This window comes from Lepidochelys kempii, chromosome 2 (assembly GCF_965140265.1).
Source record: "Lepidochelys kempii isolate rLepKem1 chromosome 2, rLepKem1.hap2, whole genome shotgun sequence".
In the NCBI taxonomy this organism is placed as follows: Eukaryota; Metazoa; Chordata; order Testudines; family Cheloniidae; genus Lepidochelys; species Lepidochelys kempii.
Window position 1 is genome coordinate 189,731,050 of NC_133257.1, and position 17,490 is coordinate 189,748,539.

At 39.8% G+C, this 17,490-nt stretch overlaps 1 protein-coding gene across 3 annotated transcripts in view; it reads left to right on the forward strand.

Moving 5' to 3' along the window:
• The window catches only part of LARS2 (leucyl-tRNA synthetase 2, mitochondrial), a 110,542-nt gene that overhangs the window by 28,652 nt on the left and 64,400 nt on the right, over nt 1-17,490 (forward strand). For all 3 annotated transcript variants that reach the window (XM_073333148.1, XM_073333149.1, XM_073333150.1), the window contains exon 6: nt 15,174-15,263. In XM_073333148.1, coding sequence (XP_073189249.1) covers nt 15,174-15,263 — 90 coding nt within the window. The remainder of the gene's footprint in view (nt 1-15,173; nt 15,264-17,490) is intronic.

Below are 17,490 nucleotides of genomic sequence, written 5' to 3' on the forward strand. Positions count from 1 at the left end.
GTTGCCTCCCTCATTCAGTAAGGGGCCCACACATTCCTTGGCTTTCTTCTTGTTGCCAACATACCTGAAGAAACCCTTCTTGTTACTCTTGACATCTCTGGCTAGCTGCAGCTCCAGGTGCGATTTGGCCCTCCTGATAACATTCCTACATGCCCGAGCAATATTTTTATACTCTTCCCTGGTCATATGTCCAACCTTCCACTTCTTGTAAGCTTCTTTTTTATGTTTAAGATCCGCTAGGATTTCACCATTAAGCCAAGTTGGTCGCCTGCCATATTTACTATTCTTTCGACTCATCGGGATGGTTTGTCCCTGTAACCTCAACAGGGATTCCTTGAAATACAGCCAGCTCTCCTGGACTCCTTTCCCCTTCAAGTTAGTCCCCCAGGGGATCCTGGCCATCCGTTCCCTGAGGGAGTCGAAGTCTGCTTTCCTGAAGTCCAGGGTCCGTATCCTGCTGCTTACCTTTGTTCCCTGCGTCAGGATCCTGAACTCAACCAACTCATGGTCACTGCCTCCCAGATTCCCATCCACTTTTGCTTCCCCCACTAATTCTACCCGGTTTGTGAGCAGCAGGTCAAGAAAAGCACCCCCCCTAGTTGGCTCCTCTAGCACTTGCGCCAGGAAATTGTCCCCTACGCTTTCCAAAAACTTCCTGGATTGTCTATGCACCGCTGTATTGCTCTCCCAGCAGATATCAGGAAAATTAAAGTCACCCATGAGAATCAGGGCATGCGATCTAGTAGCTTCCGTGAGCTGCCGGAAGAAAGCCTCATCCACCTCATCCCCCTGGTCCGGTGGTCTATAGCAGACTCCCACCACTACATCACTCTTGTTGCACACACTTCTAAACTTAATCCAGAGACACTCAGGTTTTTCTGCAGTTTCGTACCGGAGCTCTGAGCAGTCATACTGCTCCCTTACATACAGTGCTACTCCCCCACCTTTTCTGCCCTGCCTGTCCTTCCTGAACAGTTTATAACCATCCATGACAGTACTCCAGTCATATGAGTTATCCCACCAAGTCTCTGTTATTCCGATCACGTCATAGTTCCTTGACATCACCAGGACCTCCAGTTCTCCCTGCTTGTTTCCAAGGCTTTGTGCATTTGTATATAAGCACTTGAGATAACCTGTTGATCGCCCCTCATTGCCAGTATGAGGCAGGAGCCCTCCCCTCACAGACATTGCTGCCTGTGCTTCCTCCCGGTATCCCGCTTTCCCACTTACCTCAGGGCTTTGGTCTCCTTCCCCCGGTGAACCTAGTTTAAAGCCCTCCTCACTAGGTTAGCCAGCCTGCTGGCAAAGATGCTCTTCCCTCTCTTCGTAAGATGGAGCCCGTCTCTACCCAGCACTCCTCCTTCATGGAACACCATCCCATGGTCAAAGAAACCAAAGCCTTCTCTCCGACACCATCTGCGTAGCCATTCGTTGACTTCCACGATTCGACGCTCCCTACCTAGGCCTTTTCCTTCCACGGGGAGGATGGACGAGAACACCACTTGCGCCTCCAACTCCTTTATTCTTCTTCCTAGAGCCACATAGTCCGCAGTGATCCGCTCAAGGTCATTCTTGGCAGTATCATTGGTGCCCACGTGGAGAAGCAGGAAGGGGTAGCGATCCGAGGGCTTGATGAGTCTTGGCAGTCTCTCTGTCACATCACGAATCTTAGCCCCTGGCAAGCAGCAGACTTCTCGGTTTTCCCGGTCAGGGCGGCAGATAGATGACTCAGTCCCCCGGAGGAGAGAGTCCCCGACCACCACCACCCGCCTTCTCCTCTTGGGGGTGGTGGTCGTGGAACCCCCAACCTCAGGACAGCGCATCTCATGCCTTCCAACCAGCGGAGTCTCCTTCTGCTTTCTCGCCCCAGACATATCATCTGGTCCACTCTCCGCAACGATACCTGTGGAGAGAACATGAAAGCGGTTAGTTACCTGTGTCTGTGTTACTGGAACCCGGACATTCCGCTTACCTCTTCTGGAGGTCACATGTTGCCAAGCTTCTTCACTGGTCTCTTGGCTCCTCTGTGCAACCTGCTCTATATCTGTATGATTCATATCTAAATGTTTCCATGCATTTGTAAGCTTTCTCATGTCCGAGAGAGATTTTCTATATATGTAATGAGGAAACTTTTCAAATCATTAAACCTTTGTGGGCCTACTGTAGTGTATCCTAAAGAGTTATTGCAGATGTTCTTACCTCTCCTGAAAGACTGTTCATCTACTATTTAGATCTTTTACATAACTTTAAGACATTGGCTAATAGATAAAACTGGCTATTTCTGGGATGTTGGAAACTGAAATGGGAAGGGTATATGATTGTTGTGAGATAGGGTTGTCAGACTGAGTGAAGTGAGTCCCATCGAATTTTCCTGGTGTGGTCAGTTCGTGAGCTTTGCGCTCACCTTCCTAGGACAGCTTATTTAAATATGTGCCCCTTTGGAAATTGCTGATGCTTCAGAGGTCTCTAAATATTTGTGGCAGGGTCAGTGACACTGGCATAGAGTCTATTTTAAACTTTGCATTGATGGGGTGATTTAAAATGTTTTAGGGACATTTTCTGAAACAGGCTAAAAAGAGTTAATTGAAATTCATAGAGAAGTTGTTACATAGAAGAAAGCAAGCTGGTGAGTTCAGTATTTTGTTTTTACTTAATTTCAGATGGCTCGTCCTTTGCAAATATTTAACTAGGATGTTAATGGCCTGAACAGCTGCTTAGAAATGAAGATACTTACTTATTTAATGGAAAAATCAGCTGACATTGCCAGAGATTCATCTCCTGAAAATGATGGGGAAAGTGTCTTTATCATGGGTTGATCAAGCTATCCATGGCTCTTTGACAAAACAGGAGTTTCCATTTTTTTAGTGGAAATTTATTGATTTTGCTTAAATTTCAATAGAGCATGACACATAACAAATATACACTAGAAGAGCATGGTAAAAAAGAAGTTAATAAAAATGGAATTTTAATACTTAATATGCATGGCTGTGCTTAAGAAGCTGACTAAATATAAAATTATCTTTGGCTTTGCTACAGACTCCTGTCAAAGACTAGTGGAACCCAGATGTGGTTTTATTATTGAACTGAGCTATGAAGTAGATACGGAGCTTTCCTATGTGACTAGCCGCCAGAGGTCAACCTCTTGTATTCTTGTTTTTATTAGTTTCTGTCACAACCTGAAAGATACCTTTTAATGTTTTGGTTTGCATGTTGTAGTCAGCAAAATTGTACAGATAGAATACAGAAGGATCTCATGGTAAGCATTATAACATCAAAATTTAGCAACATTATTTCAGAGAGCCAATAACTCAGATCTCTTAGTATATTACCTGTATTTTAAACAAAATAATTAATGGAATTAGTGGAATACTAGTAATGGTCTAAACTTTTCAAAAGTTTCTAGTGATTTTTAAATGCCTCAATTATTAGGTGTCCAATTTCAGACATGTAGAGCCCTGATTTTCAAAGATGTTGAGCACCTGCCCTCTGAAAATTGAGCTCCTTTAAGACGGTGCAAGCAGGGCACCCAAAATCACTAGTCATTTTGGAAATATAGGTCATTATATAAAGTTGATGGTACTTTAAAGCTCAAAATTTTAGAAGATATTTGGATATTAGAATTTTAGATATAGAGTGCCTCAAATGCGTTTTTAGGATAATATCCTTTTCATAATAATTCTGGTGAACCTGTGTTCTTCATTCTAGCATTGCTCTAATGAATTTAATGGGCATGAAACAATAGTTGTTAGTTGCATTTTCATAGGTAGGGACCTACCAAATTCAGGGTCCATATTGGTCAATTTCATGGCCAGGGTTTTTTTAAATTAGTCAATTTCATGTTTTCAGATGTTTACATCTGAAATTTCACCCTGTTGTAACCATGTAGGTCCAAACCCAAAAGGCGGTCAGTGTGGGAGGATCTCAAGACTGTTGCAGGGGGGTTACTTCTGTCCTGCTGCTGGTAAGGGCACCGTCTTCAAAGCTTGGCAACGATGAGAGAGAATACCCTGGAAACCTATGCGGAGCATAACATTTCTCAATCTGTCAGAGTACCAAGAGTTCAAAAGCTGCATGTTTGAAAAACACTCTCTACAAGACTTTAAAGAGATTTAAAGAGTCAAAAGCATTGTAGTCTTGCTTTACTTGTTGTTGTCAAAGTAACCAAAGTTTTGGGACTCCTGGCAATAGGATTCTTCCAAAATACCATTATACTAGACAACTACCTCTCACTGTACAGACAACTTCCTGCCACTGTATAAACTGACTTTTTAAAAATTTTCTTTTTAAAAAACCAGTCAATAAAATTTTCACAGAGAAACACATCACCAACAGCAAAAGATACAGACTTTATGACAGAACTCCCTCTGTTTCCATCTTGGGTTCCATCAAATGAATGCACATTCTCATCAAGCCACCAATTCACAACTAGATAAATTATCAAATTGTAACTCTCTTTATCCTAGAATACACTCTCCATGCAAACTTATTCGTGAACCATTTCAACCTGTTCATGCTGAATTTTCATATAATTTTCATGTAAAAATAATATTTCTTTCCTCCTCATAGTAAATTTTAAAAGACAGTAATTCTTTGACTGATATTTTTCTGTAGTTTGGTCATTTTAAAATGACCTTGTTTACTGCCTGAAGAACAGTTAAAAGTTTAACAGTATATACAGTACCTGCTAATTTTCTTCTCCATCATGGTCATTACTTGTGTCTTTATATCCATGTAAAGATTTAGAGTCACATCTTCAGCTAAGTCAGCACAGTTCCTTTGATTTCAGCTGAGGATCTGGCCTTTATTACTCAAGCTGGGCTACTTACAGATATTGCGTTTGTAATGTAAATATAATTTTATGAGGTTGTAAATCATTTTGGAAAGTGGATGAAATGCTTCTGTAGAAATCTTGGTTTGATAACAATCATGCTATATATGGTTGAATAGAAAAGGAAACTCTTGACATGCCGCAGCTTTTAGTATGGGAGTAAAATAGCTCAGAGTCGCATTCTGCATGATCTTTGCATACGATGTAAACAACACATGAAAAAATAGGTTGCAAGTCCCTCAGTAACAAATATTTAATGGCTAGGTAGGAAATGTAGTTTGGTCAATCACCTAAAGATCTGTGAAAACCAGGAAATTATTTTACTTCCAGCAATCTGTTTTCTACTTGGGTATCAGAAAAGCCATATGATGCCCAAATGGACAGGTAATGTATTAAAAACTGTTGTTGTTTTTTTAATGTTTTGGAGAAATGCATCCAGATTTTTTTTGTTTGTTTCCCCTTAATAAGAGGAAGTGCAACTGTCTTGATATTTGGATGTGCTAGAAAAGAGTCCTTACTAATAAATGAAGAACTGGGTTCCCTCTAGTCAAGTTATGTATTATTCACAAAACCTAGCTCTCTCTCCCAGGCTCCATATATTGCTGATATTAAAAAATAATACCCATGGAAATAGCTTAAAGGTAAACTTCAAAAATGTTCTTTCTTTTTTTTAAATGCAAACTGGTTAAGTTTGTGGTTGAGTAATAGAAAATGGTATGTGTATAGAAGACTTTACAGATTATTACATTATAAAATAAGGCACGTGAAAATCAGTTTGTCCTTTACTTATAAACTGAATCTTGCATCAGAATTCTTTAGATCCTTGCATATGCAGCAATCTTAAATGTGGATTTCCTCTTCTTCCCGCGACACCTGGAAGCAGGCCAGAATTTTGACCTGGGCTGGACTTAAAGGTATGTCTCCACAAGGATAAAAGACCCCCAGCAGGCCTAGGTCAGCTGGCTAAGCCTGTGGGGATAAAAATTGCTGTGTAGATGTTTGGGCTTCAGGATCCCTTGTCGGATCCCAAGAGCTTGGGCTCCAGCCCAAGTTCAAATGTCTACACAACAATTTTGAAATCCGCCAGACTGAGTAGGCTGACCTGAGCCAGCTGTGACGGTGCCACGGGTCTTTTATTCCTGTGTAGACGAACCCTAAGTCTCCTCTTGGAAACCCTAACCAGAGTCAATAGCTTCCAAAGCTGCACCGCACTCAACTTTAAATTAGCAATGCTTTTATTTGTTTAAATTGAGAATTTGTTTGCAACAGAACCTTTAACTGAACTTCAGACAGTAGTGGTAAGCTGCCAATTAACTGATTATACTAACTCCTCCAGCATAATTCTCCCTGGGTGGGCATGAAGGGCCTAAGAAAGGAAATTACTGGATAAGAATACATTTTTCCTTCTATGTCCAGCAGTCTTAACAGTGGTATGTTTGTAGCATTGAGTGTCATCCCTGAGTTAGCAAAGTAACACTAACTATAAACAATGATAAAGATACTTTTGGGTGAAAGTATAGATATATTTGTGACTAGCCAGTGGACAAAAGGAGGAATGGAAAACTGAGAGGGAGGAAAAAAGAAGAGGGGGGAATCCCTCCCCTCAAAAAAACTTGTCAAACAATCTGGTGGCTATTTGTCTCTAAATCTGTCACAGACACTGAGGAACACATGCAATAGGCAAATGAAAAGATTATTTCATTTTTGTAAATATGGTGGTGTTTTAACATGTATTCTATCTCAGAAGCAAAAATGCTCGTCTTCTAATAGGTCAAAACACATTCACCTGAACTGCTTTGTGTTATGGAATTTTTTTTTGCTCTACCCCACTGCCAAACAGGTGATTGTATGTCTTATATACTGCAGGACTGTGCTCACAAGCAAAGGAGCTAAATTTGATAGACTGCAGGAAGAATCCCATCTTCTAGTTTTGCAGACTCATTTTTTGAAAGCTTTTCTGGCTTTTTGTATCAGAACAGGTCAAGACCTTCAAATCTGTGTTGGGATCATTTGAGGCAGCACAGATAAAACCTTTAATACACATTTGTCTTTAATTAAAAATGTTAACAAGCTAACAAAAGGATATTTCCAAAGATAATTGTAGAGTTTTATAACTGGGAAATATGAGAAATTTTTTCCTCTGTAAGTCTTAATGTGCTAAACTAAAGGCAGAAGGATCATATTTTCACATTGACTTTGGGGGTGGTTCTTGGCTTGTCATCATTTGCAGTGACACATATTCTTGCTGATCTCAAACCTTGTTCATTTTTAGAAAGTCTCTTAATGATTGACTCTGTAATGATGTTGTTGCTGTACCTTTTTCGTGACATGTAACTTCAGTCCTTCATAGTTATAATGTTAAATTATGGGTTTGACTGATCTCTTTGCTGTTTGGTGATTTGAGAGCACATCCTTTTCAGTGATCTATTCTCCTTCATCTCCTTGTGAATGGCAAGCCAGATCACCACCTACAGGAGAGAGAACAAATGAGATTCTGTTTGCACCAGTTGAATTTGTATTGTGTAGTTCTAAGTATGCAAACTATACCATTTTAAATTGAGAATGTCATCTCCTGTAGTTTCAAATGATAACCTGCCCATCAGGATCAGAGATGAGCCTCTGTCCATTTTATTACTTTTATCTTGACCTTTTCTGATAGCTTGTTTCAATTGGTTTATGGGTGTGAGGCTTCTATCCTATCCTGATATACAAAAAAAAGTTCAATTGGGACTGATCTCCTCTCTCTTACATCACTGATATTTACATGGACATAGCTCCAGTGAAGCCAGTGTAGTTTTGCCAGTATAAAACTGGCATCGCAGAGTGGAGAACCAGGCTAAATTAATTGAATATGCAAATAATACCAAATGTGTACTGTATTGTCTGAGACACGGAAGTCAGGGTTTTTATCAAGTGGTCCATTTTCAGCACAGAGTATGGAGTTAATGTGTTGTTAAATCTTCACACACTGCTGAAAACTTACCATTAAATGTCTCTCTTTGGTCTTTAAAGACTTATTTTCGGTGCTGAGACATATTTGCACAAAATGTATTGTTCATAGCTGCATGTCAATACTGTAATGTTAAAATTGTAGAAAATAAACAAAATTATTAAGCAGAGGTATTTCAAAGGCCTTTGAATGTCAGGTGATGTTACACGTTATGCCGCAACAACTATAACGTGGAGAAAAAAGGCATTGTGGTCCAAACATTTTTAGGAGTTTCTTGATCACATTTGCTCAGCTTAGAAGTGAAAAGTTGCTAGTGTTTTTCTAATTGCCAACCTTGGAATCTGATAAATCAAAAATATGTTTTTTGGCTTAGTGACCACTATGGGAACCTGAACAGAATCCAGCTCACACTTCCATTGTTGTGCTGTTTTTGCAAGGCTAACAGAAGGAAAAGTAGTAAAAATGTATTTGTGTCCCTTAAGCAAGCACACATGAATCTAAAAGCACCCAGGCAATGGATCTGTTGTGCAAGAAGGTGCCATTTGTATAAAGTTACAGAGTTTGACAGAGTTCTTTTGCTATTTTCATTTTGGGCCAAACTTGAAAAACTGGCCATGCCAATAAAAACATGCTTGTATCCATTACATCTATAATTTATTTCACAAAAAACTAGGATTTGCATGCACAGCTTTAGAAAATATAGCCCTTCAGCCCTTTAATCTTTTTCCAGCAACAATTTAGGCCTTTAGTCCATGTTCCTGAAACATTTTTTTGTCTTTGAAGTTTTTTTAGAACTAGTGTTTTACAAAATATTGGACATTATAAAACGTTTGGCTCTACTGACTATAGAGTTCTTGCATAAATATTTTTAAGTTTACATTTTAAACTTTTATTTTCCAACACCATATTCCATCAGGAGAATGATTTATAGCTCTATTAGTCTTGCTCCGTAGCACAAACATTGGGGTCTGAGTTGCACACATCTCGTGGTGTGTGTTTGTATAACATATATTAAAAGTGCAGTGTGCTTTTCCTAACATTTCTGTTAATTCCAAACCATATCTCTTCCAATGTTTCAAAGGCACTAATCCTGAATGAGGCAAAGCTGTGACTATTTAAAAGTAGATTGTTTTTATTCAGTGAAGTGCAAAAAGTTTCTGAAAATTGTCTTAAGTGAAAAAAAATGCTGTCCATGATATTGTCATCTGCTCTCCTCTTAACTTCTGCCCCTCCTCTATCTTCTTATAACATGTGGCTCTTGATCTCACTTTCCTCACAATCCCCCAGCTCTGTGATTTCCTATCTGATCCCTTAGTCTCACTTCTCCTTGCTGTCACTTCTTATACAAATTTCAATCTTAGATCACTTTGCTCACTAACCTTTGACCTTATCTTCACAAAGCATTGCTTCCTCTTTGATTTCTCAATATGAGATCTCCTCAGCAACTATCTTATCTCCTTCAACGAACATTGCATGCTCATCCCCTTTTACCACCTCTCCGCCATATTCTTCCAGTCTGTCAACATGTACAACTTCTCAGCCCTTTCCTTTTTTCTTTCCCTCACTTCCATGGTTCCCTTCAGTCCACTTTCTCCTCTACCCTCAACTTTTACCCTTCTCTTCAAAAGTAAAGTCCACCTGTCACCTTCCAGGATACAGTCCAGACCAGTGAATGGTTGTCATCACCTGCCATGCAACCTTGGGTGTCTCACATTGCTTTGTTGTTGTAGCTCCCAACTTGGGTTACTCACAAACAGCCAAATAGCATGCAGGTCACCCCCTGAGTGTCTGGGTATAGTTGCAGTCCTGGCTCTAGCAGCATGTTAGCAAACACAAGCCATGCTCTGGCTTGGTTAATACTTTCAAGGTGACCTCAACATGCTCCCCATCCTGAATTTCCCCCAAAATATGTATTCTGCACTGTCCAGCCCTCTCCTGGACAGTTCAAATATTATGGGTCCGTTGCCCCTGTCAGGGGTCAATATGCAACAGTTTGCTACTCTAACTGGAGTAACCAAACAGTTCAGTTTAACTACAACACTAGTTGTATTAGTTTAGATTTATAAAACAAGTTTATTTAACTATAAAGTCAGAGTTTAAGTGCCGTCTGATAGAGCTGATGGAAGAGAAGATCCTAGGATTGGAGGTGCAGGTGGAAAGTCTGGTTGAGTTTAGAAGGGAGTTTGAGTGGATGATGGAGCAAAGATATGAGGCAGCTAAAGGGAAAAGCTCAGACTTGCAGATGGAAGCAGGACTGAAGAATTCTGAGGGGAGACTGCTGGGTGAAGAAAATGGACAGTGGAAGGATGTGCCTAAGAGAATGAGGCAGAGGAAAAGATGGGCTAGTGAAGGAGAAATAGAGCTCAAGAACAGGTTTGCAAAGTTGGAAAATGAAGAAGGGGCTCAGCAGGTGGTCACTGAAGGTGGAAGGGCAAGGAAGAAGAGAAGAGCAGCTAGTCCTATAGGAAAAGGGGAACAGTCAATGGAGACTACACCAAATATGAGCCCCAGGAGGATACAGGATGGGTTGAGGAGGATTACAAGGGAGAATAGGAATGGAAAGAACTTGCAGCCAGAGGGAACAGGGGTTAGACCGGACAATCGCACCGTCACCAGGAAAAGGCAGATCTATGTGATCAGGGACTCCTTACTGAGAAGAATAGACAGGCCTGTAATGAGAGCTGATCCAAAGAATAGAAGGGTGAGCTATCTTCCAGGTGCTAAGATACGGGATGTGGACCTGAGGTTGAGAAGGATCCTAAAGGGAGCGGGAAAGAATCCACTGATTGTCCTTCATGTGGGAACCAATGATACCGGTAGATTCTTGCTGGAACGTATCAAGGGAGACTATGCCAGGCTGGGGAAGACGCTTAAGGAAATCGAGGCTCAGGTGATCTTCAGTGGGATTCTGCCTGTTCCTAGAGAAGGGCAGCAAAGGTGTGACAAGATTATGACTATCAACAGATGGCTCAGGCAGTGGTGCTATAAGGAGGGCTTTGGGATGTATGGCCACCGGGAGGCATTCATGGACAGAGGACAGTTCTCTCGGGATGGACTCCATCTGAGTAGGGAAGGAAATAGACTTCTAGGATGGAGGCTGGCACAATTGATTAAGAGAGCTTTAAACTAAGAATTTGGGGGAGATGGTTGGGAGATGTCCAGGTTATCTCCACGCCGGATTTTAGCATTGGGAGGGAAGAAAACAAAGTAAGAAAGGATACAGCCGTGGGTAGGAGAATGGACATAAGGAGGAAGGGCAGTGTGGATACCAGTCTAATAGGTCATACTGGCTGTAGAATGACCGTGCCTAATTGGGCAAAGAATGTGAGCGAGGCCAAACAGCAAAAATTAAGATGTTAGTACACTAATGCGAGGAGCCTAGGTAACAAAATGGAGGAACTAGAGCTACTGGTGCAGGAAGTGAAACCAGATATTATAGGGATAACAGAAACATGGTGGAATAGTCGTCATGACTGGACTACATTTATTGCAGGGTATGTGCTGTTTAGGAAAAACAGAAATAAAGGTAAAGGTGGTGGAGTAGCATTGTATATCAATGATGAGGTAGAATGTAAAGAAATAAGCGATGGAATGGATAAGACAGAGTCTGTCTGGGCAAAAATCACATTTGGGAAGAAAACTACTAGAGCCTCACCTGGGATAGTACTTGGGGTGTGCTATAGACCTCTGGGATCTAATTTGGAATGGATAGAGCCCTCTTTAATGTTTTTAATGAAGTAAATACTAATGGAAACTGCGTGATCATGGAAGACTTTAACTTCCCAGATATAGACTGGAGGACGAGTGCTAGTAATAATAATAGGGCTCAGATTTTCCTAGATGCGATAGCTGATGATTCCTTCATCAAATAGTTGCTGAACTGACTAGAGGGGATGCCATTTTAGATTTGGTTTTGGTGAGTAGTGAGGACCTCATAGAAGAAATGGTTATAGGGGACAACCATGGTTCAAGTGATCATGAGCTAATTCAGTTCAAACTGAACGGAAGGATAAACAAAAATAAATCTGCGACTAGGGCTTTTGATTTCAAAAGGAGTGACTTTCAAAAATTAAGGAAATTAGTTAGGGAAGTGGATTGGACTGAAGAATTTATGGATCTAAAGGCAGAGGAGGCCTGGGATTACTTTAAGTCAAAGCTGCAGAAGCTATCGGAAGCCTGCATCCCAAGAAAGGGGAAAAAATTCATAGGCAGAAGCTGTAGACCAAACTGGATGAGCAAGCATCTCAGAGAGGTGATTAAGAAAAAGCAGAAAGCATACAGGGAGTGGAAGATGGGAGGGATCAGCAAGGAAAGCTACCTTATTGAGGTCAGAACATGTAGGGATAAAGTGAGACAGGCTAAAAGTCAAGTAGAGTTGGAACTTGCAAAGGGAATTAAAACCAATAGTAAAAGGTTCTATAGCCATATAAATAAGAAGAAAACAAAGAAAGAAGAAGTGGGACCGCTAAACACTGAAGATGGAGTGGAGGTTAAGGATAATCTAGGCATGGCCCAATATCTAAACAAATACTTTGCCTCAGTCTTTAATGAGGCTAATGAGGATCTTAGGGATAATGGTAGCATGACAAATGGGAATGAGGATATGGAGGTAGATATTACCATATCTGAGGTAGAAGAAGCGAAACTCAAACAGCTTAATGGGACTAAATCGGGGGGCCCAGACAATCTTCATCCAAGAATATTAAAGGAATTGGCACATGAAATTGCAAGCCCATTAGCAAGAATTTTTAATGAATCTGTAAACTTAGGGGTTGTACTGTATGACTGGAGAATTGCTAACATAGTTCCTATTTTTAAGAAAGCGGGGGGGGGGAGTGATCCAGGTAATTACAGGCCTGTTAGTTTGAAATCTGTAGTATGCAAGATCTTGGAAAAAATTTTGAAGGAGAAAGTAGTTAAGGACATTGAGGTCAATGGTAAATGGGACAAAATACAACATGGTTTTACAAAAGGTAGATCGTGCCAAACGAACCTGATCTCCTTCTTTGAGAAAGTAACAGATTTTTTAGACAAAGGAAATGCAGTGGATCTAATTTACCTAAATTTCAGTAAGGTGTTTGATACTGTGCCACATGGGGAATTATTAGTTAAATTGGAAAAGATGGGGATCAATATGAAAATTGAAAGGTGGATAAGGAATTGGTTAAAAGGGAGACTACAGCGGGTCATACTGAAAGGTGAACTGTCAGACTGGAGAGAGGTTACCAGTGGAGTTCCTCAGGGATCAGTTTTGGGACCAATCTTATTTAATCTTTTTATTACTGACCTCAGCGCAAAAAGTGGGAGTGTGCTAATAAAGTCTGTGGATGATACAAAGCTGGGAGGTATTGCCAGTTTAGAGAAGGACTGGGATATCCTACAGGAGGATCTGGATGACCTTGTAAACTGGAGTAATAGTAATAGGATGAAATTTAATAGTGAGAAGTGTAAGGTCATGCATTTAGGGATTAATAACAAGAATTTTAGTTATAAGCTGGGGACGCATCAATTAGAAGTAACAGAGGAGGAGAAGGACCTTGGAGTATTGGTTGATCATAGGATGACTATGAGCTGCCAATGTGATATGGCTGTGAAAAAAGCTAATGCGGACTTGGGATGCATCAGGCGAGGTATTTCCAGTAGAGATAAGGAGTGGTGAGACACTCTATACAAAACAGTGGTGAGACCTCATCTGGAATACCGTGTGCAGTTCTGGTCTCCCATGTTTAAGAAGGATGAATTCAAACTGGAACAGGTACAGAGAACGGCTACTCGGATGATCCGAGGAACGGAAAATCTGTCTTATGAAAGGAGACTCAAGGAGCTTGGCTCGTTTAGCCTAACCAAAAGAAGGTTGAGGGGAAATATGATTGCTCTCTCTAAATATATCAGAGGGAGAAGAATTATTTAAGCTCAGTACCAATGTGGACACAGGAAAAAATGGATATAAACTGGTCATTGGGAAGTTTAGACTTGAAATTAGACAAAGGTTTCTAACCATCAGAGGAGTGAAGTTTTGGAATATCCTTCCAAGGGAAGCAGTGGGGGCAAAAGACCTTTCTGGCTTCAAGATTCAACTCGATAAGTTTATGGAGGAGATGGTATGATGGGATAACATGATTTTGGCAATTAATTGATTTACTATTCATGGTAAATAGGCCCAATGGCCTGTGATGGGATGTTAGATGGGGTGGGATCTGAGTTACTACAGAGAATTCTTTCCTGGGTATATGACTGGTGAATCTTGCTCACATGCTCAGGGTTCAGCTGATTTCCATATTTGGGGTCGGGAAGGAATTTTCCTCCAGGGCAGATTGGAAGAGGCCCTGGGGGTTTTTCGCCTTCCTCTGTAGCATGGGGCATGGGTCACTTGCTGGAGGACTCTCTTCATCTTGAAGTCTTTAAACTGTGATTTGAGGACTTCAATAGCTCAGACATAGGTGAGAGGTTTATTGTAGATGAGATTCTACAATAGGGTGAGATTCTGTGGCCTGCATTGTGCAGGAGGTTGGACTAGATGATCATAATGGTCCCTTCTGACCTTAATATCTATGAGTCTATGAGTATAATGTATTAAAGACAGAAATGGTTACAAGAGAAATAAATATAAAACATTTTATAGTAGCTAAAACTTAAACTAGACTTGGTTCAAGGTAAAATCCGTACCACAGGTTCCCAGCACCATTGCTGACCAAATTCTCAGAACAGGAACTCCGCCAAGGTCAGTGGGCTGGTTCCTGTGTCATCTTAAGAGAAAGAGAGAGAGATACCCTGGGGTGGTTTTGCTCCTCACTTTTAGAGTCCAGTCACCCTTTGAAATGCATTTTCCTGCATTTTACCTGTAGATAAATTTCCTTCTTGCTGTGAGGATGGAGATGTGGAGTCTCATGGTGAAAGAGGTTCCATGTTATGGTTTGCTAAAATGCAGATTGATCTGTTCCTGCCCCACTTCGTTGCCAAAGAATGGCCACTTGATGGGTGATTGCCAATGCACATTGATGACGCCTGGCTAGAGGTGGTAGCTTGTCCTTTGTCTTTGAGAAACTGGTTTACCCCCTCTTGCTGCCAACTTCCTCAAGAAAAATCAACCAGATCCACCATGAAATCCCTCCCATCCCACCCCCTGGGCTGGAATAGCAGCATTGTATAAACAGTGTTGCAGCTCCCTGGGTTGGCTGTGGTTTGGGGGTATTGAAGGACATTTTCCCACAAACCATGATTTCTCTACATATGCATATGTACACTTTTCAGTCATAGTGCACATTTTCTAAATTAATTTAATACAGTACATATTTTCCCTACAGGTTGCAATTGTTCATACGGTCTATTAAGTAAATCGCTTGAGTTATGATGTAGCAGGAAGATAATAGAATGTTTTTTCCTTTCTCTTTACAGGAAATAACCACTTGTTTACCAGAGTACTATAAATGGACACAGTACCTCTTTATTAACTTATTTGAATCTGGGTTAGTCTATCAAAAGGAGGTAAGTGCAAACATTGACCTATAAAATTATGCATATACCTTAAACTTAATGTCCTAAGTCACTCATACTATAAATAATGTCTTTCAGGCTCTTCAGTTCCCATTCATTAAGGGGACAGATATTTGCATTACTGTGTTTATGCTTTTGTATATCACTGTAAAAGATAACAAAATGTTAATGGGTAACTATCTTCCACTGCTAGGTATAATGGCAAGGCAAATCAATTATCTTTATTATCAAAGTGGTATATAGTGGCCCTATGTGCAATATTGGTATGCCAAATGATTGATGTATATTGGATTTGTTTATTTCATGGCTCCCCTAATGTCATAGAACGACTCCTGCTTACTTAGGGTGCTGTCCTTCTCCTAGCAAAGTTATTGGAAGATTTACCATTGACTTAAATGGGATCAGGATTGACCTCATCAGCAATAAGACCCTTCAATCGGTGCTGACACCAGTTAATGCACATCTTCAGCTCTGCCTCCAGCACACTTGAGATATGCCTTAAAAAGTCTGAAGTATCATTTATTGCAGTTATAAATGGAGTACTAGAGGACCAACTGTGGCTTTGCTAAGGCTATAAGGGTAGCCTTGAGCGAAGATGGATGTAGAGCTCCATTCCATGATTGGGAATGCCAGGCTAGTAATTACCAGTTTACACATGGTTTAATTAGTCTGGGAGCTGGAGTCAGTGAAAATTAACAGAGTCTGTCTCTGTCTTTCAGCCTCACTAAAGAACCCAGTTTATATTCATCATGGCAGAATCTTGTCTCTTCTCTAAAGTGAGAGACTGCATGAGTTCTGAACACAAGTGGAGAGGATGCAGTAGTGAGACAGAAGGGACAAAACACAGCTTTAAATCCCTGATTATGACTTTCAGCTATTGACTTACATGTGTTGTTGCTCTATCTTTTTCTTCATTGATTGTGATGGAGTTTCCTATTTGAAAAGTTCTAGATTGTGTAGTAGTGCTAATTAACACCACTGTCTCATGGCTAGTTTAATCATAATCCAAGATTTCAACATATATGCTTCTCTTCAATATCAGCAAACCAAAATCATCCCATTTCTTCCCAGCTTTGAGTCATAGTTATTTAACAAAAGAAAACTAGTTCATACTGATACTGCTTCATTTTGGCTTTTTAGCATTTTATTATTTTTTTAATATTGTCTGTTTTATGTTCATCAGTGTTTTATTTTAACTTTGCAGTGGTCTAATCATCTTGTTAGGGAGTTCTTTATAAATAAAATGGTCACTATTTTTAGAGTCACATTTACAATGTGATATACCATTATTGAAGATATGTATTTTGATTGGCTTTGAAAATGGATTGTAATAAATTAATCTTGCATGGTCTGATATTAAATATCTTCTTAATTTAAAAAAAGTTTGACCTTATTTGTAGGTTAAAGATAAAAGGTAGCTGAATCACATTAAGCATGAATTCCCATGAAATTCTTGTATTCATGTGAGCATGATTTGAAGATAGGAATTTAAATTTTTTATCAAAAATATCTATATTTAATTCATTCTGTCATCATTTATATTGTATAAATCAATGCAGGCAATCAGATGATGCATAAAAAGTCACTGTTACTAACAATAGTATTCCTAAGGGGAAGGGAATCAAGCAACTACATGCTACAGTATTTCCCTTCACACAATTTGTGAAGTGGTTTTTGCTGCTTCCCAAGCACAGGCATTGTGTTTAAGAAGAAAAAAAAGTTTTGAAATTGGGATATTTTGAAAGGAGAATGATGATAAATATTCAAAATGCAGTAACATGAGAGAGAAAATCCTTATTTATTTAAATTCTGAGATTTTGAGTCTTCCCCCTACATAATAGGTTTATTTAATTTATTTCAAATAATGTGTTAATGTATAAAACATTGTGGAGCAGAGCTGTAAGTCAATTTGCCTGTAAGTCACTTTGTATAGCTCAGCTGAAGTTACTAAATGATGCTTTATATGGTGGATTGATTTTCACAGTTGCTATTATTCTTTTCTTGTTTAAATTTCCGTTCATGTTTTTTTTTTTTTAATAAATGCCTGTTAGCATATCTCTTTCATTTACCATGCCATGAGATTCCTTCAATCTCTTATTATAAACAGTAGAGGTTCCAATCTTTCAAAATTATGCATGTCTTTTTCTGCTGTGTATAACATGCAGTATTTGTGATTTAGGCCGAAACACAAATTGCATACATGTGATTAAGGCTGGAT